This window comes from Fusarium subglutinans (genome assembly GCF_013396075.1).
Source record: "Fusarium subglutinans strain NRRL 66333 chromosome Unknown NRRL66333_c0000076, whole genome shotgun sequence".
NCBI lineage: Eukaryota > Fungi > Ascomycota > Sordariomycetes > Hypocreales > Nectriaceae > Fusarium > Fusarium subglutinans.
In genome coordinates, this window is record NW_023502139.1 from 42,125 (window position 1) to 67,485 (window position 25,361).

A 25,361-nucleotide genomic window follows, 5' to 3' on the forward strand; every position below is an offset into this window, starting at 1 on the left:
GACCAATTGATAAGTCCGGGGAATCGGGGAGACATTTACCGAAGCGGGGAGCCCTGTACAGCATCGAGATAGCAAAGCCTTGGTAATGTGAAATATAGCGGTATTCGTTCATTCATTCATTCGATACACTATAATAATGCACCAATACGTGATACGAACGCTCACGATAATTGACCTATTCCCGATCCCATCCCAACTCCAGCGCCTGTAGTCCAGCCATTCCCGTGAACGCACCTTGATCATCCATGGATATACCCAACAAAAGACCTAACAAAAGAAACTCCTTATCCCCGCCATTGCTCCATTGGGTTCTCCCTGTCAACACCTGGCGTTGGCTGGTTGGAGAGAATCCTCTCTGCTTCACCATCGCCTTCTTCAGCGTCTTTGCCGTCTCCAAAGACTTTGTCCACATTGCCATCCTTCTCAATTCGTTGCATCAGATCCTGGTCTCCGGGGAAGTAGACTCGTCGAACAGCTTGAACAACCAGATCAATGACAATGAGCACAACAAGCTCGAGTAGTACAAGCGTCCACCATTGTAGTGTGCGACCAAAGTTGTCGATAAAGGCGTCTCTAACAACATACGGACCAAAACTCTTGGGTTTGATGTATGATAAAACCACCATCCACAAGAACCAGCCAGCGACAGATATCAAACAGCCACAAAAGGTAACAACAGTTTTGGTGTGCACTTCAAGAATCCTGCAAGAGTTAGTACAGCTCAACAACGCACATCAGAGAACTTACAAGAGCTTTATGTTGATGAAAATAACAGCAACAGTGAAACTGACCATACCCATTGCAAATATACTGTTGTCCCGATCATAGAACATCTTGTCGTAAACACACCAAGTGAAATACCAGATCACAAAACTCCCCGCAGCACCCATAAACATCCACGCAAAGTACTGCGAGAATCTGAATCCGAGGTTCCTCTGTCCAAAGGTGTACAATTCTGGCACTTTCATCAGCGTCTCCGCACGAAGATCCTTCTCGAAAATGCCGAGAAGAATAACAGGAATTGACGTAAAGGCACTGTTGAACACGGTCAAACTCCATGATTCGTACAGCGACGTGCCAGAGTATCCGTTGTAGCGTTGGTAATGAGCTTGTACAATAAAGAACAGGACTTCCTTCCAGAAAGTTGCAAGCACATACTTGCCGGTCCTCATGTAGTTCCACCGGCCATGAACGAAAAGCAGCTTCTGAAGGAATCGGAATTGAGCAATTGAGTAGTCCGAGATGCGAGCAGCCTGTAAACCCTCGCGACCAGAAATACCAATGCCAACATGAGAAGCCTGGATCATGCCGATATCATTCGCACCGTCTCCGATTGCCAGAGTCATGCTCTTAGGCACATATCTTCGAATCGAGCGCACGAGGTTTGCCTTTTGTGAAGGCGAAGCTCGACAGCAGATGACAGAGTCTACACGTACAACAAGATCGTAGAAGAGAAGAGACAGCTCATCGTCTTCGTCGATCTTGGCGAGTGTCTGTCCATCGACAACCGCAACGGAATGCGGAACCATACCACGGCTAACATCCTTGAGAGTCGCGGTAATCGTCTCTTTCAGTTCGCCCAAAGTCGCATCAAGAACGTAAATCTCCGACCAAGGTTTACACACACGAGCAGAATGACCAATATTAATGGCCGTCTCTCGCTTGTCACCCGTAAGCATCCAGACCTTGATGTTGGCTCGGCGCAGCTTATCAATGGTGTCTGGGACTCCCTCCTGAAGCTTGTCTTCAATTGCCGTCGCTCCGGCAAGCTCGAACCTCTGCTCAATAAGCTCTCCAGCGGCTTCGATGCGTTCCTGACGATCGACCAAGCTTGTCTCAGCTTCTCTATACTTTGCTTTCCAAGTGCGATAAGCGTCCTCGTCAATGTAGCGGTAAGCATACAGAAGAGTTCGAAGACCCTCGCTGGCGAAATCATCGACGTGCTGGAAGCACTTCTCAAATACGGCTCCTTCATTCGCAGCCATTGATTCGTCAATCTTGCGCTCAGCATCGTCGAATGAGGGCATTTGGGCAAGACTCTGTCGCGGGCTCACCATCTCGGTTGAAGTGCGGGGTGATCGGGCAAGCTGTTGTGACAGACGCTTCAGATCTGTTGAACGTCGTCCCAAGCTCAATCTAAGACCTTCTCGATTGGACGATTCAGCTCTGGACAAACCAAAGCTATTGCGAGGGCTTCCGTAGGGGCTCCCATAAGGGCTGACGCTCTTTTGAGAGTTGATCCGCTGCAAAGCCTGATCCTGCCGAGATGCTCGTCGCTGACTTGCCCGACGACCGATATTCTTGGCAGCTTCTTCAGCGAGATTACTCAACTTCAAACGCTGCTGGATGACATTGTCGGCTCCCTTACAAAAGATGCAGATACGTCCATCAGGCATGCGAATGATGATCGACATTCTCTTCCTCTTGCTGCTGAACTCAATCACATCCAGCACCTGATACGTCTCGGTGTACAGGGAACCATCTGGATCCCGGGCCTCCAACTTGATAGCTTGTGCAGGCCGATCAATGACCAGATATCCCAGATCTTTGGCAGCTTCAACAAGAGCAAGTTCATCAGGCGAAGCAGCTTGAAACGTGATGTCGCCATCATCAGTCTTTTCAGGAAGACATGTGTGGCAAAGGGCAATACACAGTAAAAAGTGCTTTACCTTTCGTGAGAAAGCAGTGTTTGGTTTTCTCTGAATGTAGTCCAGCAGGTCTTCCGTCTTCATGTCGGCGTTCTCAGCTGTATTGACTGTGGATTGCCAATGGCTTGCAGACCTTGTCGACATGGTTCGGATAGGCTCTGGTCGAGGTCCGCTTCCACTTGTATCATCGCTTCCGTCAAAAGTCTTGACATGGCCTGTATTCTGTGCCGCAGAAAAGCTTGCCTTGCTTTTGCCCTTTTTCGGTCGTTGCGACTCTTCGATTCGTCGTCGCATCTCCTCTTGATCCCTCTGCACATCCATGTCATGCAGACAAGCAACGCCAGCGACCGACATTTTGCGAAAACGCATGATGTTTTCCGTCAGAGTACCTGTCTTGTCAGAAAAGACATAGCTGACTTGACCCAGATTCTCGAGGATAGTGGTCGTATTCGCAACCATGGGCGTGTCGGATATTGGATCGTACATGTCCACATCATGAAGCAAGTATAGCTGTCCCAGCTTGATGATTTCGAGACTGATATACAGCGACAAGGGAATCAGTGTGTTGAACATGATGATGTACCCAAAGAAGATCTCATCAAAGGGGACGGTGGCATTATAGATCTTCCTAGGGGGAGAGCTGCCATCATATCGCTTGATATACCAAGCGAAATCCTCAGTTCGATCTCGCCACAGGTAGTAACCAATAGTTAGACCCATTGTGAGCATGAGAACAATGAAGATTTGGACCATGATCATCCTGTTGATAACAGATTGCATAGCGGGTTTCTTGGCACGGACATTCTTGTTAGCATTCATCCGAATCTTGCACTCCTCGCCTGTGTTCACAACGATACCCAGGGCCTCAGCCGTGTTGCGGAGGGTGGATCCACGGTAAACGACATTGTTCATGGACAGTGGTAAAGTTTCGCCGTCGACAGTTACTCGACCGTCGTAGCTGTAAAGATCTATGTTGGGGTTTTCGGAGATGACGGTAGCCTGTGTCGCACGGAGTCCTTCGAGGGTGTTGCATCGCTCGGCGAGCAAAGGACAGGCCTGTTTACTCTTGAGGTTCGTCTCACCATCAAGAGCCATGGTGTCGATGTACGCAATGCCATTAGGACCGGTAGCATGCAAAAGTACAGCATCCGCAGGAACAGGGTCATCTCGGCGCAGACGAATTACATCGCCAACACGAACATGCTGCCATTGTACCGAAGTCCAATCTCCCTTTCCACCTATTTTGGCGGTACCTGTGGTGCCTGACTCGAGATCATCGAGCATGTGCTCTTCACCACTCTCGGACGCTTTTTCCTTTTTTCTCCTAATTTTCTCAGCGTGTCTGACACGGCCTTTTTCCGCAGTTCGATCCGTCAAAACCCAAGCCTCACTTCGATTTTCCAAGCGATCAAGTCGATAGCGCCGATAATCATCCCATCCTTCCTTGGCCATACTGAATGCGACGAACAGGCCTAGCGGTGCTATAGTAGTCCATTTTCCGACAGTACTCAGACCAGGAATCATCTGAATGGTACCAACCACAAGGAAGTAAAAGTTTCCAAGCTTGCTAAACTGAAAGATGAGCTGTTTCAGGAAGAAATCGTAGATAGTATAACGACTTGATCGGATGAAATTGCTGCAGTATGGTTTTCCTGCACGCTCGTCAATAAGACGACTGGCACCCCGCTGCGGTGGATTGAGAGGAATATGACGGCCATCGGGTAAAGGTTCGAGGGGTTTTTGGCGAAGAATTGTCTCGAGAATGACCTTTTGGTGGAACTCTTCAAGCTGTTTTTTGGTGCGATCTTTCCATGTTGGTTTTGCGCCAGGTCCAATTCTCCGCTGTCGTCTTTCTCGAAGATATTTCTTAATATCGGCGCGCACTGAGGATTTGGTACCGTTTCCGCCGAACCCAAAACTGGTCTTGTCAACTGGCGAAGTCAATTCCTTATCGGTTCGGTCCGCAGAATCGGGAGGTTGGGAGGTTGACAATTCCGTCCGCGAAGGAATCGATCGCAATTCGCGAGGACCGCTCGCTTGCAGACGAGAACCATCATCGGGTCGTCTAGTTCTGGACCTCGATCCGGATCTCACATTTGTATCATCGGCGGAAGATCGTCGCTGGTGATCATTGTTGGGGTCTGTGTAAGAGCGGCCTGTATTCCGTGGTCTCGAGAAATTGGTCGAAGTTCGAGGATATCGCTCATCGAGAGCAGCAAGATCACGAGCTATTTCACCATCGGTGTCATTTCTCGGTTGCGAAGGACGTCGCCCGCTATTATCGCCGGGGTATGGAGGAGCCATGTTAAGGCCGTTGAATCGGCGGTAGCATCTGGAATAAACGTTGGAGCTGTGGAGTGCTCGTGGGGACGCGCCGGGTTTAGTTAGATTGGAGCGGTAATGAAACGAGACGATAACCTAAGAAAGGGTTCTGGTGTAATACAGGAGAGAAGAAAGAAAACGAGAGAATAAGACAACTTGCGGAGGAGTTGGAGAAGGTGGATGTTTTGTCAGAATTGAGTTATTAGGCTGGCTGGGCTGGCGGGCTGGGCTGGGTTGACGGGGATCGTATACAGCCCGAAGCGGCCTTTACTCCAAGCCAAGGATGAATGGTTCTGTAAGTCAAGCTACGCCTACCATTCGTAATCCTTCAATCTCCGCATACAAAGCGTTATCACACATTAATTCACTATAGTTTCTGCTATCCTTCACTAACAATTCATCCCATCCGGATCTTCGGAACCTCGTCGTGTCTTGATGCTCCCCTCACGAATTAACTTTGCAAGCATGACGAGGTGTATTGAGGCGCAGCATTGCACTTATCATCACTCGAAATCCTCGCAGCCCGCAGGTACTGTAACAGACCTTGCGTCGTACAAGCTCGGCCTGATTGGCATCGTTAATTCCAGCCAAGTCGCTAACTGTAGCTTAAATCAAGCCATCTCATCTGGCGACAAAATAAGCTCATGCATTGAATCCGTTTCACCTAAAAACACTGGGGATTGAAGACCTGGGGAAATAACACTGAGTGACTTATTTAAAGCAGACCCCAGATTAACTTAGTCTATTCTTGTCTTTAACGGCTGACCAACACTTATCGCACGTGCAACACAAGTCCAATCAACTCTTACTGCGCCTCGATATATATACGCAGCTCAATCCGCAGCGTTTGTATGAAGACAGTGAGGAGAAGATAAAGCGGGTGGACATAAAGACTCGAATATTTATTTGCGTACTCGAGGATACGCGGCTCAGCCCTAGTGGTACAATTCTCTTACACGGTCCGCTGTTACTCCCACTTCTTCCGAGTGAGCCGCGTCACGACCTGGGTTATAAGACATTGACCAACCATGAATCCATCCATCTTGGCACCTCATCAATATGGGACATACTCTGTTTGATAAATGTGGTAATTAAGACGATCTATTGCACTGCTTATTTATATAAAAGTCCTCCCCTTTGAATCACATCTGCACCTTTCTTGTCCAACCTGTCAGATACTCAGCCATGCTGATCTCTCCTCTCACGGTCCCCTCGGAGTCCGTTCATGTCACCCAAGACTGCGCCTTGTAACAGTCTCTCACAACGATCCTACCTCCGAATCATCCGTCTCTGGAATTACAACTCACACAGCCTGTCACTAAGCGCCTCATGCTTCGTCACACAATCACAAAAGTCAATCACACAGGTAAACTCAGTGAACATAACCCCATTTTATTCGGCGATTCCACCCTATAAAAATACCCATGCCTTCGTGTCCAACTGTAGGCTTCCCTTGAAGTATACGTCTCAAATGACGCCTACCGAGGACAGCAATCCAGCTGCTCATAAACTCCAATGTGCCTCAAAGCACAAAACAGACAAAGAAAAGTATCCCAAAGCCCACCATTAGAATAATCAACACAACAAAAGCCGCCGGGGCTTCTCCCCAACTTTCGACGTGATACAAAGAAAACAAGCTATCGAAATATTAAACACCATCATGTGTGCTTTTACAAAAACAAGGTGTATGCAGATTAAGTCCAAGGCAGCGTGCGGTGGTCAGGCAACGCTGCTCATGGAAAATGAAGCCGAATGACAAGGTCGTCGGTTGTAAAGTGTTGAACGAGACCACCCAAGGAATAAACAAGTCGCGGTAAAAGATTTAAAATGAAAGTACTTCAACGCGGGAAAGGTTATACGATCGCTGTGTTGTGCCCGACATACATGACCGATGTCAAAGAAGTGTATCGTCATGCAAGTTCATTCATGGCCGTAGTGGGGAGAATCGACCAAACTGACACCATCGGTATCAAGACTGGTTTGGTAGAATTGAGAAGATGACAAGGAAAGTCGCCTATATGAAGCTGGCGGAAAACAAGAAAATGAAATCCCAATGGTATAATTTGCCCAAACGCCCTGGTATGATTGACATACTACAAAACACCGCCAACACCTGAACCCGCCCTATACTCTTTTAGTTTCCTTGGTGAGCTTGGGGCATTGCCTCGGGGGATAGGCTTGACGGGTCAACTGCGTCAAACTGCACAAGCTGATCCATGTCGAGGTCTGCTTGTTGGTGTTGCACGAAACCAGGCGAGGTCGTGTGCATGGGCAGGTTAATGGTGTGCTTAGAGTACATCTCATTCAGGCTCGTTCCATCCTCCGAAACAGCACAAGATCCGTCGTTCATGGGATACATGTCAGCTGACCCAGGGCGGCCCATCATTGACATGGGAGGCGATTGCTCCAGGATGGAAGGCTCGCCATGGCTGTTGAATGGAAGAGGAGAAACAGAAGTGGGAACGCCTGTGTCGGGGTTAACCATTGGCGACAGGAAACCATTGCTATAAGGTGTGTTGTAGCTTGACTGAGGAACCTCGGGACCAGGGGGGAAGAAGCCTGGGCTGGGAGGAAACTCGGCAGGAGAAGCAGTGGTGGCAGACATGGGATATTGACGCATGTCGAGGCCAAATCCTGCCTGTGTATCAATGCGCAGATTAGGAGCCATGTTGTTTCCAGGAGGCTGAGGAATAGGCGCAAAGATGTGAGGGTTGTGCTGGGGAGGAGGAGGCATCTCTCCAGGGGGTTGGATGTAGAAGGAAGGCATCGGCTGGTTCTGGAACATGGCGAAATCAACAGGTCCAGGAACTGATCGCGAACGTTGACGCTTGTGGCCAGGTCCAGGACGCATGCCAGAGTGCATCTGGTGGATACCCCACTGCTCCTGGTACATGCCGACATGAGGTTGAAAGCTGGGCTGAGATGAGGGTCGGGCGGTCGGGGAGACAGGAGCCGAGACGGAGAGGACGTGAGGGTCGTTGTAGGGGTGAGGGTTGTGACGGTTCATGAAGGACTCGAGAGAAACCAACTTGGCGAGCTGGCCACTGAGAACCTTGGGGTTTCCACCGAGGTGGTGAACCAAGCATTGGGTAGCCTGAAGATCCTCTGTGAAATCACCACACTGGAAGAATCCGTTGGTGGTGGGAGAAGAGTCCATGAAAAAGTTGGGGGGCCTGTTCAACTCAATGACAATCCCTCCAAGCTTGGTTGGGTCTCCTTCGCCATTCTCGAGGAAGATGTTCTTGATGGAAGAGAAAGGATACTCGATCTTGTATCCGGCCTGCTCGTTGTTGATGTAGTAGGTCATGGTGCACTTGTCGGGTGAGTAGAAAATGATGAGATCCATCGTGTTTTGTCCAACTCGAGTCCACTTTCCAATGCTGAGGGATCGGCAGGTAAGATGATGGATCACTGCTGTTCAGTTAATACACCGTTGACGTGACGGGTCGAAGTACTCACAAACTTTACCCTGACCTCCCTGGTCGCCACCGAGCATCATGTTGCCATGACCAAAGGGGAGCAGTCCAGTACGGCCGAGATAACTTCCGCCGAGACCCTTGCCAGATTCCATGGCCTGCATAGCGAGATAAGCTCGCATCGACTCGGGAATTGAGTCAATGTCTTCACCAGTCTCCAGGCTCTTCTTGGCCAGCAGCTTAATCTTAGCTCGTCTACTGCTGTCAGCGAAATTCTACAAGTCTCATTCTCTCACATACCTGTTCTGGAACCAAATCTGAACAGACCTTTCGGTCATGTTGATTTCCTCGGCGATTCTCTCACGGACGGTGGCAGTGGGTGTGGGGTTGTTGTTGAATTCCATCTCCAATGTTGTCAATTGGTCTTGTGTAGCACGCTGTCGCTTCTGGTTCTTTTGCTGTTGAGTGAGAGTGCTCTTGCGGGGAGGTCGTCGTGAAGCATTGTTGGCGGCTGAGGCAGAGGGAGATGGTGTCTCTTTTTTCATGGAGGCTGAGACAGGGGTCGGGACAGATGGTGAAGATGTTGAGTTGGGTGTGGTGACCTCGGGGACATTGCCCAAGGCCATGGGGTGTTCAATCTCCGTGGCCATTGCTAAAAAGTAGATCGCGAGATGCGATCACTAGATGCAGGTTGAAATTATAAAAATAAAATGAGACTGGTCGAAATCGGATGCTGTGAAGCGGTTGTCGTCGATTATACTTGATGCAGACGCGTTCAAGTGAGCTGGATTATCAGACAGAAAAGACGGCGGTGCCAGAATCGACGAGTCGGTAAAGGAGCGTAGTGAATGACGGTTAATTCGGTAGTCAGTTCAAATAAAGAGTGTGATCCTTGATCTGCAGAACAGAAAAAAGGAGGTAAGAATAAAGTATCGTGATGGCGGATGTGCCGGTCTCGAACGGTTTTGGGCGTTTTAAAAACGTTGTGGACGTGGGAACGATCCTGGTGTAAGAGCTGTTTGAGCTTGGTAGAGCCTAAAGAAAGGAACGGACCCGGAAAGAGTGACGGGAACCGAAGATTGGCTTGAAGGTTGAATAATTCAAGAGAGTGACTTAAGGAAAGAAAAGAATGAACAAAAAGACGAGGGAGAAGAAGCGGAAGAAGCGGTCACAAGGAGTGTGGACTGGCGATGCAAGATGGAAAAGAGAAACGGACGGGGCACGGGGACGGGGATGGGGGGGAAGTCTTCAAAGGAAAAGAGCCGTTGCCGACAGAGTCTAGAGGCCTACCTGTCTGTACCTAGTGGCTAGTCCTGCACCTTTGCCTGCAACTCTTGCTGCCGTCCCCTCCACGGGCGGGCACCTCGATCGGAGAAAAGGTACAGGACTCAGACCAAGGTACCACCAATAGCTGGTAGTGTGGGGACACGGCGCGGTGCTAAAACGCTCAGAAACTGGGAAAAGGGAAAAAGGATGGAACCTCGACTCAATGTATCCTGGCGTCAAAGACAGAGGTGCGGGTACCTGAGCAGTGGCTTGACAGAGTTACCTAGCCCCAGGTACCTCCGTCTCCTGACTGGGCGGGCGTGATGCGCTTCGGTGGAGGCCTGGAGGGTAGACAGCAGCTTAACACGCCAAGGGGCAGCGACGGGACCGTTACAAACCACAGCGCCGCCGTGTTTGGTCTGCACTTGGTGAGGACGACAGGGGGTTGATGCATTGCAGCCCTGAAGTCGCCCGAGCCCAGCAATGGATCCCAAGCCTAGCCAGTCATCGTCCCTCTCTTTTTAACCCCCTGGTTCCGCTGCCCCCAAAGTCAGCCAGTCCGACTCGTCTCAACTCGTGAGTTTCCTTCAAGAACGAAGGCCTCAAACACGTTACGCCCCGACGCCAGCATGTGCCCAACTTAGCACAAACTAACCAAAAACTTGTGAGATCAGCTAGCAATAGCTCGTCGTGTCGCCACAAAAGGTAACTCACAATTGGCCTCCTTTTCAGCCTTGTCTCTTGGTTCAGCAATTGAAGTCAGCAGCGTAACCTCCAGATAAGCGATCTCTTCCAGATGAGGAATTTGTCTCGTCCTTGTTCGTCCATCACATCTGATTCTCAGCATCGGACAGGCCCTTCCTTGTGGAAAAAGCCAACCGTGTCACATCCAACCCGCACAATGTGTACGAGGGAGGGGCCTGTTGGCGAGTAGCAAAGCAGGCCATAGCGGGCCAAAACTGCACGAAGATTTTGCCAACGAACCACTGACGAGTGACTGACGAGAACCACTGGCGTGCACACCCACTCAAGCCGTGCTGGGAGTCCACATCCGACACCACCACAAACATCCCAGCTCCCCAACGCACAGAACAAAGACAGTCCATTCATCCAGCGGTCGTGACCGGTTCGATTTCTCTTCGTATCAATTGTCTCTTGGCCAAGACTTGTCCGGACTTCGGTCCGTCAGATAGTTCCAAGATATGCTAAATCAGTGCCGTCCCTGGGTTGGGTGACATCCACCGTGAGCCTGAAGGAATAGACATGCCACAATTGGCAAGTGTGGAAGGAGTAGAACTTGTGGTTCAAACCCTGGATCAGCATCCAGGGGCCCCGCGAGACTGCCGCTCTTGGGGAAGAGTTAGCTCTGGTGGTCGGCATCTTTACCTGTGCGTTTTCTTTGTGCTTCAGCTTCCATGACGTGTGATCAACTGTCAATAATCATGAGCCTCTAATTATTTTTGCTTCTCTTGAGTTCATCCTGTTTTTGCCATGTCACATTGGCTTCGCTACTCTGAGTCTGTGTCAAATTCGATCCGTCTGACACTGGCACTGGCATCGTGAGAGGCGATCGGCGTTCTGGTCCCAGACATCAGACCAGGGTATCCATCATGCAACAAAGAATTCTATGTGGCTGACGGCTGCAGTAAACGGACGGATACACAAAAAGTCACGGCCAAGACCAGGCGCAAGGACGCGGCGAGGACCTGAATAAACGCACAGTTTGAATGGTCGGAAGTACGGGAGTGGAGTTGAAGCGTCAACGAGAGTTTGTCTATTCCTCCGTTGGGTAGCATCGGTAGGGCACGGTACCTGCATCAGGGGCAAGGTCCCTGCTGAGGTGGGCTCTTTGGGTGAAGTTGTGCAGAGATGAAGCTTTTCATAGAGGTGCGTTTTGCAGATATGCAGAGTTTATTGGATCATTCCTCTATGCACACTAATGCAAGGTACGCGCCAATGAAAACAGTGGGTTCGTTTTAGGGGACGACAGGTAAACGGCCCCCAAGACGGAGCGGTAAAAGGGTGCTGTGCCCTCCATAACTTGACTCCTTATTGGCCGCCATTCCTGACGTTAGCTCTTCCTGCCAAAACAGGCAACCGAGAAACGGTCCGGTCTTACCCTATCGAACCGTTGTCTGACGAGGAGGGAAGGCGTCACCAGATAGCTTCAGCTGGCGCCACACTGCTTTTGACCATCTCGATTCTACCAAGTTTTACATGACGTTATCAAATCATGTTGCTCTACTCAATACCAAGATTGATATTGGTCAAGTCAGCTCGAATCAGACCGGACGAACCTGTTTGTCAAGGTTACAGGAACCAATACGACATGACGCGCTTGATGGTCGGAAGCACTTGTCATGACGGATGCTGATCATCAGACCCGCAACATGGCAGCCGGAAGACTCAGCCAGAACAAATGTCAAGTTCCCGGACCATCGGTTTATCATCCCGCAAGATTTCGAACTGGCCCAATGACTGCATGATGACTGGTAGCAGGCAATTGGCGTCTCGAACAGGCCCCTGCTGGTCTGTCTGTCAGTCCTAACGTTCTTCAAGTCCTGAATTCTGTCCTCGATGTGAATATCCCAAACTTTTACCGAAAGGAGACGAGTGAGCAATGCGAAGATCAAACATATGGCACGTGTTTCCACCCTTCCCTCGGTTGCGAACAACAAATCCACAACTTCAGGAGATTTCTGTACCTTCAGCCACATATCTCAATCTCGCACCTTCAAACCGCCCTGGTACTGTACTACATTTGACGTCATGTCTTCAATTGACGAATGGTACCGGTACGCATGACTGTCGCCGAAAATCCGTGCCGTCAGTCCAGTTGGGAGGCCAGTATTAACTTGGCCTTTAGTAATAGCACTCCATTACGAGGATAAGGGCAGTATGGGTTCCCTTCAATTACTCGACAAATATATTTCCAATGGATTTCACTGTCGCACTTCTCTGGGGGTTCTATCGGTTCTCCGCATTGCTTCTGAGAAGATGCGATATCTTCCCTGATGCTGGCAATTTTTGGTTGCATTTGATGAATGGTAAGTGGCCATTGACCCTTCCCTTGATCCACAATTGGTTTCGAGAATCGGGAAACATAACCCATGGTTTTGGGTCATTGCTTCTTTTCGTTATTTATTAGTTATGAAAATTGTTGGAACAATTGCATCTTCAATTCCCATCAAGATGCTGATTTATGCTAGTCACATCTTGTGCCTGACTCATTCTTCTTTGACAATCTCGTCAGATCTGCTGGGTCCGTGTTCCGACAACTCCCATGTCAACAATTGCAGGGGTGATCCAAAAAGGGGAACGCGATGACATTCTCTGCGGAATCTTTGGGTCCATTGGCTCTTTTCGAAGAACCTTTTTGCAAAACAAGGTACAATTTTCGACGTCAGGTTTATTGTCATAAACTCTGCCTTTGGTTTCAGAAATAAGCCTCCGATATCGTCGGCAGCTTCAAGCATGACACGGATTTCCTGAACTGTACTCGTACCTGCATCAAACGCTCCAGCGAAGGATCGTACCACAGCAATGCCACCACGCCACGGCATGTCTCGTTGGCGTGAAAGACTTGCATGTTCGGGATCTGTTGTGAGAGGTGTGTATGCTGAGACCCTGTTCCTGCAGTAGTTCAATCCATCGTCATCTGGTGGGCCACAACACGGCTTACTGTGTGATGTTTCCTCTGACCCCTTTTCTCGTCGTTCTCTTGTGCGAAACACTTGCGATCGACGCTTGTTCAAGCAAAATCAGCCTGACGTTGGGGCCAAAGGTCGGTCGCGCCTTGGCAACTTTAGCGTCTACCATATTGTTCCGACTTGACTAAGAATGAATAGGGTATTGAAGGGAAGCAGAATGAACTATTCAGAGACTACCGGCTTCAGCGATGAACGGTCCTACGGCCACCGCCATCTGGCTCTGGTCTTTGCAACTATAACAAAGCCTCAACGGTTGTGGCTGTGATACGAAAAGTCTCGCCCTTACTACGGAGTACAGTAAGCATGAAGCATAGACACACACAACATACTTTGATGGATGACAGGAAAATGGTGCTTCAGAGGCATTGATTCTTTGCTTTTGCCGGATCCGAGTCTTTTCCCGGGCGCGTCCGGAGTGACATAAAAGATCCGACATGATAGATCAGAAAACACAAGATGCATGTCGAATTGTTTTCATCGTCAGCTTGGTGCTTACCAGTTTTGGCACCGTTACCCCTGACTTAGACCCCTGGAGGTGCATCTGGGGCATGGTACCTTGCAGGATCAGCATTACACAGAGCCAACCAGCGTTGAGCCATGTCTCCGTCAGGCGGCCACATGCCATTGGGTCCACCAGTGTTGGAGTTTTACCTCACCCGATCAAGACTAGGGGGTCAGTCGCCCTAAGAAACTCGCCCTCTTTTTCTTTGAGCTCTGGGCAAGTAGGAAGGCAATTGTGTTCACCAAGCAAAGCTGAGAGCATGCAGCCATGAGACTCGCAGTCGGTGCCCACTGATATGTGCTTGCGCTTGCATAAATGCTGGAATATCATGAGAGCTTGTGGTTGGTGGATTTGCATTCGACAACAACACCACGAAATAGCTTGAGGATTCTTGATGAACAATTGAACCAATTGCACCACGAAAGAACCCATTGCTATATTTATTCGTCTCACCTCATCACCAGAGACCTTTGCTCTCGTACTCCCAGCTTCTGAGGTCAGAAAGCACAGACAAGAATGAGCACCGTTCGACGAACCCTACTGTCGATCGAGTATGGCCGACCCATGGCCGCAGTTAACCTGACTTATCAATCCTCTGACCAAATCCGAAAAGTCCAACCGACAACCTGCATGACGAATCACGAATCCTACCAATGGCGGCAAAGTCCATACTGGGGACGATATGCATATCCATGGCGGGGATGGCAGCCCGTCGAGCGCGTTTGCTGACCACTTGATTTCAGTCCTCGCCATCTGTTGCAGAGTTGGCATGCACCACTCAGGAGATATCTCCCTTATGAGCCTCCCTAGATCCTAAGAATAACTTGTCCAGACATGGCATGGCAATGATACGAATTCTCAGACGCTGTTGGTAACATGCCAAGCTTGGCGGCTCATGCTAACTAACCGGTATGGGGCTCTCAGCATCATGCCGGATGCCCTTCAGCTGCACCGCTATGAAGGACAGCTGAAGCCCCGGCTGAGCACGTTTACGCTTCTACCTAGCAAGACGCGCTGAAACGTGAGTCGCTCCCCTGTTTGGTCAACATGCGCCAAACAAGGGTAGTGGGACGGACCAGACTAACAGAATGAGGCGTCTGAGATCTTTGACGTCGTCTATCATGGCATCTCAGGGGATTCACTATTGACTCAACCGCAGTCTCAATCTGGCTTAACCAACATCACCGGTGGACCCTTGGACCCGGGGTCGCTTCTTTCCGGCCTCAATTGGACTCTGACCCCGTTTAGTCGATCGTCAACTCCATGAGTCGAGTCACGTCAATTCAAGCGGTCGATTTAAGATAGGGGACAAGTTTACTTACTAACAACAAGCTATGACATGTTAGTCGACGCCCGCGACTTTTGGAAGAATCTCAGAACCTCTCCCTTGCATGAGCTATTGAGCATGTCACCGCGGTGTTGAGTCCGGTGATCTGGATGTCACGATCCATGCCGATCTACAAAAACTTTACCAGAAAAGCACAAGGTTGAGCGGCCACGATGCGTTGCATATTGTCTAAATTGGGAGACGTGTGTTTGCTAGAAAGTCGTGTGGGATTGAGACTGCAACATACTTTGACTCTTCAACTCAGTGTTACCACTGTCAGTGAGTTTGTACAGACCATTAAATGGACCGAGGCGTGTCTGGACTTTGGGTTACCAATATCATGGAGCTTGTCGATGCCATGAGACTTGGGTCTCATACATACCAGCCAAAGGGTCTCGCCAGCATTGGATATGTACTACGTAAGACCCGGTCCGTGGATCACGATCTGAGTTGTACGATGTGACCATGGTGCAACGGCACGGTAAGCGAGCCGTGCTATGTCGATGCCTTGACGGCCGCAGAGGACTCGGCATATAGATCAAGGTTAGCTATCGTGCCACTCGTGGGGCCAGCTTTGGCATGTCTTCAGACTGGCAGTCAGCATGGCGTACGGGCATTGTTAACTGATATGGGAGGTTTAGAGTCCATGATGATGATCTGGAAATGATGCGACAAACATTTTTTCAGGAATCGCCTCGTCTTGAAGATATTCGGCTGGTGCCTATCCAGTTCAAAGATCTCTCATCACCTCCTCCACTGCCCTGGCTGCCATTCTCTTCCTCTGCTCCTCTCCCATCCCCTCGCCGGCTTCCCTCACAGCTTGGAGTTTTCTCATCATCTTCTCGATCTTGGCGATCTCGTCCTCATCCAAGTCCTCTAACCCAATTCCCCCAGAAGCACCGTCCTTGCTAGTCTCTGCCTTGCTGGATTCTGAGGGTTCTTCAACATCCTGGCTGGACTCCCATATGGCGCGTCGTAGACCTTCAAAGTCTGACTTGTCGAAGCCAAAGCCCAACTTTTGGGGATCTAATTCTTCGTCGTCCTCATCGGCCTTGGCTGAGCTCGTTTCAAAGTCACCAAACTCGGAATCTGATAGTGGTGCTTCGAGTTGGGACCAGTCATTTGCTTCGAGGGCTTCCTTTACTCGTGCAACTCCTGTTTTTTCTTGTCCTTGTTAGTAAATTTCTGGGAGCGACGGATTCAACATACCGCCAAATTCGTTACGACCAGTGTCGCCTTTTCCACCAAGAGACACAAACTCCAATCCAGCCTCTGCGCATATCTCATCCCATTCCTCTTCGTTGCCATCTCCTCCCACGCCGATAGCTAATCCTACGCCATCCCACTCCCATCCCCCTAGACCCTGCTTCAAGACTTTGCCGATTTGCTCTACTAATTCCTTTGCTGGATGATCCTTTGACGACGAAATCGGACTTGCGGTGAAGACTACTACTACACCTCCTAACACAGCGAGCACTTCGGCGGCTTCGGGAGAGAGAAATGACTCAGACCATTCAGAAGGTGAGGCGATGAGATCAAGCCAGATGGGAACTGTGGTGGAATAGTATGGTGTTTTGAGGGCGAGGCTATGAGTTGTGCCTGCGATGCCGAGGGAGGGATCTGGAGAATCTGGAGCTGATCCTGTGAGGTCTGCGACGTGTTAGTGAATGATTTCGTGAGTGATCTCAGTTCATGTTTTGTAGCATTGCCATTGGAACATCTGGACAAAGTGAACTCACCTTTCACCAACTTTGACAAAACTGCCGTCTCATTCTCAAGCGCCACAGCTAGTATTCTTCTTGAGCTGGAACTCATCTCTGCTTCAGTCATCGTGGCGGCTGTCAATGCAACTCTGTATATTGAGTGCGAATGAAATGCGATGAATGTTGAAAGGGAGAGTGACTGCAGTATAAGTCGACTTGAACTTGATGAATGAGATTAGTAAGGGATGTGTAGATGATGAGTGAGCGACATTGGTGGGGTGGAGGGGCCGATAAGATAAGAGGATAGCTACCCTGTACCGTTGCCCAGAATATTGAACCCGTCAATATCATATCTTATCTAATTGCAAGCTGAAATATCAATTTGGCTCTCAGATATTCAGATATTGTACTATGAGACTAATGGATGCTCCTCTCTCTTATGTATTCTTTCAAACATGGTGATGTCGTATCTGTGGTAGTCTAATTCGTATCATAATACGAAAAGCTGAGATCATACAGCACAAACACAGAACGACAGCTCAAACACAAACGAATAACATTTCGAGTTGGGAATAACTATCATGAATCATAAATAAAGACCAATGCAATGCAAGTCAATGCAAGTCAATGCAATCTTGATACGCCAACGCTTCCATGCAAACCCAGGAGCGAGCTCAATCTAATGCTCCAACACCAACCCAAACACCATCAAATACACGGCGAATGTCTTCCACTCCTCTCCCCATCTCCTCCCCATCCAAACGTCCGTTGCAGAACCTCCAGTCCCGCTCTCATCCCCCTCGCGGAATCTTCAGCCCCAGGCGCCACGCACTCATCCACTATATCATCACGGCTCAACCGTCCTCGTCGCCTCGTCTGAATCGCCTGCTCAATGGGCCGTCGCCAGAGCCTGAACCACTGATCTTCACTCATACATGCATACCGTAGCGTTCCCTGTCTGTCAGGGCGACTTAGCGACCACTCCACGAATACCGTCTCGTACCACCTCGTTCGCAGCGACACCCACGGCCAGGTGAATATCCACAGGAGAGTAATATAAAATAGAACAACAATCCATCGTGTGAGGCGCCATCGGTTGGTTAGGCAGCGGTTGTATATCTCAACGCGTGCATTCGTCGTAGGAAATGTTATGTTGAGTTCCCCACGATATCCTGTCCCCCGCACCAAACTCTCCAGCCTAGACCCCACGAGGGCGAAGTCCCAGCCCGTCAAGCGCCGCTCTAGGACAAACACCTTTAGGCCGGCTCTGCTCGCACAGTATCGATAGCACCATTGCGCAACACCCGGCGTACCCTCCTCAGGCGGTCCGCTGCCCCCAAATCCTGGTGCGCGTGTCATGGTCGCTGTCCCGCGGCGCACCTTGTCAAAATTGTTGACGGCGCGTATGCGTCTCCACGAACGACGAGTGGCCATCTCTTGATACAGCAGGGGCGTGAGTTCAATGTGGATGTCAAAGTCGATCCCATCCTTGCCGGACTTGCGGTCTAGACCCTGGATGCGAACGTATGGTCTTGGTGGCTCCTTGGCGAGTTCTGAGATATGCTGCTCGAGAAATTCAGGGTCTGTATCAAGACGCTTGTCGAGATAGTAGACTACTTTGTCGTTGGAAGTCCCCTTGAAGGGATGCAGGCCAAGGGAGGATGAGCTGGTGGGCAGCAGGTCAAATGGATTCGCGTGAGGTCCCTCATTATCAACTACAGTGTAACTCGGAGGCGGATCATCCTCTGAGCGGTCCGTATAAGGCGTTGCATTCTGCTGTTGTCGCTGATCCTCTGGGTAATGATGCATCGGCATTTGCGAGGCAGACGTTTGCCCACTCGTCACGCTCTCCGAGTCCAAGTGCGGAGGAGTCTGCGATGCCATGCTCGACGATATCCCCAACAGCGAAAGAGTTGAATCGCCCTTGACGGGGTTGATGAAGAACGAACGATGTATATAAAAAAGTCGGAGATGCTGATCAAGTTCTAGAATCCTGATGGAGTGATGAGCACGTGCCCAATTGGACCTCGCCACAGCGGTACACGTAAGGTATTGGCTGTGAAGCACTGCCAAAAAGTCCGCGGTACAAGAATGAGGGGGAAAGAAAAGTACAGAGGACAAGAGGGGGAGGATACGAGCAAGCGAATGAAAGTATTTTATAAGACAAGAGCTAGAGTTGATGCTATGTTGTCAAGTCGTCAAGGCCAACCAAGCAAGGTCAAAGTAAAAGATACGTACCTTGCCCTTGTAGAAGCTGCCCGGTGTTGCCTGGGAGTCATGCATGCCCTGTATTGAGTGAGCAGGGGTAATGCAATTATTGAAACCTTTATATGAATAGACACATATACTCATACTGTATGCACGTACGTACGTTAATAATGGAAGTCGTATTAAACTATTCATGTATCAGTTCATGCAATCCACGCCGAATTGCGGAGAAGATCTCAGCCACTTGCCGGGCCCACTTTGGCATTGACGATGGCTTCATTTGATGACATTAGACATCATGATGCGACTAGACTCGCGCCACACAATCTTCTTAGATCACAACAGCCAATGCTCACAACTCATAATTATAGGCATACGCCTTCTATACTTTTATTCAAGTCCATGGCTCATACCACAAATATACAAGTACTGAATCCCAGAACCCGTTCTCCTCCTTTTAATCCTCCTCTTCTATACGTGGTAGCTTCTCTTTCTCCTCCTATGGATCAACATCCACCAAGCGTCCAGAATCCCACTTCTTCTTCGCCGCCTTGAGGAGAACATCCAGCTCACCACTCATCTCACACATACTTCGGAACGTACCATCCTTGTTGTTGATGAGTTCCCATGGGTGAGCATACTCCACCACCTCACCCTTGTCGAGAACCAGCACCTTGTCGTAGTCTACAATGGTTGCTAGTCGATGGGCAATTGTGATGACGGTGCCTGTGAGCTCGCGGATTGTTTCTTGGATCTTTGAGTCGGTGGCGTAGTCGATGGATGCTGTGGCTTCGTCCATGACTAACACTGTGGGGGACTTGAGCATCGCTCGAGCAAGACACAGAAGCTGGCGCTGGCCCTGGGATAAGTTCGACCCGGATGCTGCGACTGCTGACTGAAGATTCAAGAAAAGGTTCTTGTTGGTCTTGGCAGTCGGTGAGTTTGGCGAGCCAGGGGTTTGTGTAGGGGTAGGTGGTGATGTTAGAGGCTCATCAGGACCAATGAGCTGTACTCGCCGGAGCGCCGCAAAGATCTGATCATCTGTGTATTGATCGAATGGATCCAGATTGCTTCGGATCGTGCCGTGGAATAGTGTAGGATCTTGAGGCACAATAGTGATGTTCTCTCGGAGATCCTGAAGACCAATGCTGCCAATCTCAAGTCCGTCGATCAGAATCTTGCCCTTGTCTGCCTCTAGCGCTCGGAAGATCGCCAGGGCCAGAGAACTCTTGCCTGCACCTGTTCTCCCAACGATGCCGACCTTTTCTTGCGGCTCAATCTTGAGCGTAATGTTCTGCAACACAGGGTTGAGCTCCTTTCGGTAACTTGTTGTGTAGTCCACAAACTCGACCGACCCCTTACGAGGCCAGTCTGCTGGGGGTCGGCTGTCCTCGACAACAGCTTCCGCCTCCTGCTCAACATCGAGATACTCCTTGATACGTTCCATAGAGTTCATGTTTTGCTCGTTAATGGCATAAAGGCGTACAAGCCACAACACACTCTCAGTGAAGCTCAATGCGTAGCTCAGGGAAATACCCGCGGCTCCGGGGTCCGTCTTACCAAGATTAAGGATAAGGAACATGCCGGCAAAGAAGGCCACCAAGTCTCCCACAAGATCAGCCCTAAAGGCCAGCCATCTATTGCATGCCCACAGGTAAATGAAGGGTCGACTCTGAGTGTTGATCTTTTCCAAATTGTCTCGAATGAATCGTCGCTCGTCACCGTAAGCTCGAATGGTTGTCATACCACTCAATGTCTCTCCAAATTGCTGGAACAGAGGACTGCGCTGAACCGCCTCGAGACGCTTCAGATCGCGAGAAGCTCGGAGGTAGAAAGCGGCGATGAGGTAGAACAGAACAGCAATACCAACAGCGGCGTACAAGAATTTGGGTGTGATGTATGCAATCAAGCCAACCGTCATCATTAGAGAAATGCCACAGCTGATCACGCCAATTGCCACAGGTGCAATTTCCTGATCAACCGCCTCCAGATCCTTGCTGAATCGGTTCATCAATTGGCCTAGTGGCGTGACATCAAAGAATTTGAACTTGGCTCGCGTCACAGCTGCTATCAACCGATCGTGGATGCCCTTTGATGCCGTCAACGAACCCAGGAAGATCCAGAGATCTCTGAAGAGAGCTGCCAGAGCACCGGCGATTCCAATGGCAGCGAGAACGGTCAAGTAGTACATGGCGTTGACCCCGTGCGGGTGGCCTTGAGTAGAAAAGGACCCATCGAGAGGCTTCAGGTCTTCCGCAGAGCCGAGTCGGACGACGTTGGCAAAGCCGACAGCGTTGAACTGTGTAGAAGAGTACATAGCCGGCATGACCTTTGACTCTGTTGTACCAAGGACGTATTGGTTCGCCCATACACGGACCCAGAGGTTGGTGGCCAATCCGGAAACTTGCTGGGAAATAAAGACGAAGAGAGCAACAATCCAGAACCACCAAGGGCCCATAGACTGAAGGTACAGCTTGAGAACGGGCCACTTGACTGACCCAGTGGCCTTGGTTTCTTCCATGGCATCTTTTTTGGGTTTGTTCTGAGCGTCCTTCTTAGAACTATCCACACCATCGAGAGCATCGCCCTGGCCGTTAACAGTGGTTTCGTCATCGCCGACGCTTGAGGGAACACGAGAGGGAATGCGCGAAGGATTGGCTGAGCCGGGGTGAGACTTTTGAATCTCCTCACCAAGCTTGCCGGACGCAATAACCTCAGCCGAAGGACCCTGAATGTCAACTCGTCCATTCTCAAGAAGAACCACATAGTCGGAAGAAGGAACACAAAGCGTCGTATTGTGTGTGACGAGGACACAAGTACGGTTTCTCATGAGGGGTCCACGAATGCAGTTGCTAAAGATCCATTGCGCGGTGTGCGAGTCAACAGCGCTGAGACAGTCGTCAAGTAGCAGATGGGCAGAGTTGGAGTAGAGGGCACGAGCAAGAGAAATACGTTGCTTCTGTCCACCAGAAAGTGTAATGCCCTTCTCTCCGACCAGTGTTTCGTCGCCGTGGTCGAGAATCTGGAGATCGCGTTCAAGTGCACAAGCCACAATGACATTGCGGTACCGTTGCTCATCAAATGGCGCAGAGAAGAGAATGTTTTCGCGGACGTTTGCGTTGACCAACCAAGCGGATTGTGCGACGTAAGCGATCGTGTTGGCGAGACCAGTCTCAGGATCAGGATGAACCTCTTCTCGGCTGCGGCCACCGGGACAGTAAACGCCTCCTTCTAGCAGAGTCATTTCACCAAGAAGACCCATCAGCATGGATGTCTTTCCAGAACCTGTAGGACCTGCGATGATGTTCAGTTTGCCGATCTTGAAATCAATGTCCAAATCCATGAGTCGGAAAGCACGGTTACTATCCTCAGCAACAGTGTCTTTGCTACCCCACGTAAGAGTAGCGTTGCTGAAACCAATTCGCCGGACACCTTCGTCATCCACATTATCCAAGCCAAGCTGAATGTACTTGTCGGTCTCCTCCTCCTGGAGGAAATCCTCCACACGATCGATGGAAACCTTGGTTTCCTGGACGTGGGCGAACATATCACCAAACTGGTCTAGCGGGACACGGAGGAGCATGAAGAGTGACATGGCTGTAAAGGCGATTGATGGCTTCAGGGGCTTTTCCTCGAAGACCGTGTAAACAAGGAACGAGAAGAAGGTGATGAGGACGGGCACGGAGTTCCAAATAGCCACAGCCAGTGCCCAGACCATGAACCTCGAACGCAAAGCCTTTAGTTCCAGCTGACGCTTCTCGTCAATGATACGGCCAAAGCGCTGTTCCCAGGCAAAGTACTTGATGATGCGAATGTTTTGCAGGACCTCATTGGTTACATTAGTACGCTTGTCGGTGGCTGCAAGAATTCTCTTCGAAGTGATGGTGAAACCCCGAGCAAGACCGTAGTTGACAGGCAGGAGAAGGACCATGACGATGATGCCAGGGATAGCACTGAGACCCATGACCTGCCAGAGCAGTACAACTGCAATAACCAGCTGCGTAGGAGCGGAAGCACACAGAAAGTGCAGGTACGCAGTTACTTCGGAAATCTTGAAACTGTCGATAGACATGAGGTTGATGATGGTACCCATGTTGGCCTGCTCGTCACCAGAATCGTCTTTCTTGTCGTCCTTGATACTCTCGTTGGCAGATTCGGCATCGTTGGGAGAAGCTTTCTTATCGTCCTTCTTCATGCTCAAGGCCCGCTTAATCTTTCCAACAAAACCGTTCTGTGTCTCGTCTTCCTTGGGGGAGCTAACTTTGTCTTCAAGCAGCACCTTGTCCTTGCCTGTGGCAGCCTTGCGACGAAGCGCTTTGGCATAGATGTCGCCGATGATGAGAGCTCGGACACGGATGCAGATCTTTCGACCAATCCAGAGGGCTTGGTTATCGGCGTATGAACGTATTAGATCGACTACAGGAAGGCCAATGACATAGAGCCAGAGGACATTCTTCGGTAGTTTGGGATCGCTTCCCTTCTTCAATGCTTCGGTATAGTTTTCAACGAATTCGAGAATTACCTTCAGAAGAAGGGTTGGCGCAAACGTAAAGAGACCAGCAAGAACGGCGAGGGCGCATTGAAGTAGCAAGTCCCGCTTGAAGTACTTGAGCAGATGCACCGCGAGAGAACCAGTTCGTTTCATCTGGCGGTAATCAGCAATAACAGCAGCGGCCTTGTCCTTTGGCAACAGGTTCCAGACATGCTCCATTTCCATTGGAGCCTTCCAGCCCTTGTAGACAATCGCATCAACCCAGCCAAACACAGCCAGAGAAAACAGACTGGCCAGGGGCTCACGCGAGGGTTCAATTCCGTCCTCCCATTCCAAGCGGACTGTTTTGTTGCCCTTTCTAGTGGTCATTGCCATTAAGAAAAGGAGTGTAATAAGTGCAAACTCCACAATCGTTGTGATCTTGTCGGTTCGGCTAATGTCATCTTGGAGGAAGGCGGATCGAAGAAGAAAGATTGAAAGAACCCAGTTGAAGCTGTAGAGAAAAGCTGTATGGTTCCAGAGATGAGGACCACGCCGTTTCAGAGCGCCGAGCACCAGACGCAGAGTCGAGAGGATGAAAACGTAGATCCAAATCAGTAGACCAGTAATAGCTGCAGGACGGCTGTTACGCCCCTTGCTGCCTTCAATTAGCTGAAGAACGTTTACAACAATGAGACCAGCGATGGCAAGTTCCTCTACGACCTGCGAAACCAATTGTCCAGTAGGTGTGTCGGCTTGGACTATAGAACCACGAGTAGTAGTCTTGACAAGGGCCAATCGACCACCGTTAATCTCAAGCCCATCATCGTCATCAGAATCGTCAACTTGCTCGGGAGGAAGATCGGTATGGCTGTGGCGTCGGTCCTCGTTTGCAAGCTGTTGATACCTAGCTTTGGACTTGGACCAGGAGCTTAGTAAACGGGAAATGCTTGTCCAGGCCAAAAGCGCAACGGAAACGAACAGGGCGATCAGAGGGAACAGAATCTGCAGGTAGCTAGAGTGGTACAAGAAAAACGGTCAGCAAGCTTTTCGAAGCGCAGGGGTCAGGGCAAGGGAGCACAAACTCTGCTCGGAAGCAGACGCTGAAGTCGTCTATCTCCCATACATTTCCATTGCACTGCGCAAACCCCATGGTTTCAGAGATATTGCTCGTGTCGAGCTCACTGGTGTGGGGACTGCCACAGAAGCGGAAAGCAAGTAATTCGAGATGTCGCGAATGGATTGACGGGATTGTGCGTCAAAAGAGTTCTCAGATAACGGGTTCAGGGTGGGTTGCACGAGTGCGTCGGACCGGTAGCGGTGGCTGCGGCGTCGGAGGTCTCGAGGCAGTCAAGGTTATTGTATTGTGCAGTCTTGTCGGAGCTTTGTCGCAATGATCCCGGTCAAGCGTCACTTGCAAGCACCATTGATAGAGCGTGGCGTGACGTGGGCGATTGCAGAACCCGGATGGTCGACAAGAATTGCTATCTCAAGACCGTGTTTGCGCTTCTTTGCGATCGCACTCAATCGAACGTATGATGATGCCGAGGTCGCAGATTGTCGTGCTGATCGTCGATCAGATGCCGTCAGAGTTTATATGCGAACTCTGGACACCCTCCGACGAATGACGTCTTTGTAGAGAGCGTGAAAGGGCCAAAAAGAATACTCTGCAAGAAACAGAAAAAATGAAAGAATATCGGTACCGATGCCAATAGAAGTATTAGATGAAGAATGCAGTCGAAACAAAAAAGTTTTGACCGTGACTTGCAGGAACTAAGAAAAGAGGAG

At 50.1% G+C, this 25,361-nt stretch overlaps 5 protein-coding genes across 5 annotated transcripts; all 5 read right to left on the bottom strand.

The window, feature by feature from the left end:
• Positions 1-284: 284 nt before the first annotated feature.
• Positions 285-4,952, bottom strand: FSUBG_6789 (phospholipid-translocating ATPase; the record flags this gene model as incomplete). Its single annotated transcript, XM_036685024.1, has 2 exons — positions 285-702; positions 748-4,952. The coding sequence occupies 2 exons, from the start codon at positions 4,950-4,952 to the stop codon at positions 285-287; spliced, it is 4,623 nt and encodes a 1,540-aa protein (XP_036537641.1).
• Positions 4,953-7,104: 2,152 nt separating this feature from the next.
• On the bottom strand, positions 7,105-9,036 carry FSUBG_6790 (uncharacterized protein; the record flags this gene model as incomplete). Its single annotated transcript, XM_036685026.1, has 3 exons — positions 7,105-8,381; positions 8,430-8,641; positions 8,687-9,036. The coding sequence occupies 3 exons, from the start codon at positions 9,034-9,036 to the stop codon at positions 7,105-7,107; spliced, it is 1,839 nt and encodes a 612-aa protein (XP_036537642.1).
• A 6,885-nt stretch (positions 9,037-15,921) lies between these two features.
• Positions 15,922-17,021, bottom strand: FSUBG_6791 (Increased recombination centers 6; the record flags this gene model as incomplete). Its single annotated transcript, XM_036685027.1, has 3 exons — positions 15,922-16,355; positions 16,401-16,841; positions 16,931-17,021. The coding sequence occupies 3 exons, from the start codon at positions 17,019-17,021 to the stop codon at positions 15,922-15,924; spliced, it is 966 nt and encodes a 321-aa protein (XP_036537643.1).
• A 581-nt stretch (positions 17,022-17,602) lies between these two features.
• On the bottom strand, positions 17,603-18,778 carry FSUBG_6792 (uncharacterized protein; the record flags this gene model as incomplete). The annotated part of the gene is made up of 1 exon (XM_036685028.1): positions 17,603-18,778. The coding sequence occupies one exon, from the start codon at positions 18,776-18,778 to the stop codon at positions 17,603-17,605; it is 1,176 nt and encodes a 391-aa protein (XP_036537644.1).
• Positions 18,779-19,601: 823 nt separating this feature from the next.
• Positions 19,602-24,726, bottom strand: FSUBG_6793 (YBT1-vacuolar 'full-size' ABC transporting bile acid; the record flags this gene model as incomplete). The annotated part of the gene is made up of 2 exons (XM_036685029.1): positions 19,602-24,588; positions 24,659-24,726. The coding sequence occupies 2 exons, from the start codon at positions 24,724-24,726 to the stop codon at positions 19,602-19,604; spliced, it is 5,055 nt and encodes a 1,684-aa protein (XP_036537645.1).
• Between the last annotated feature and the right edge of the window lie 635 nt (positions 24,727-25,361).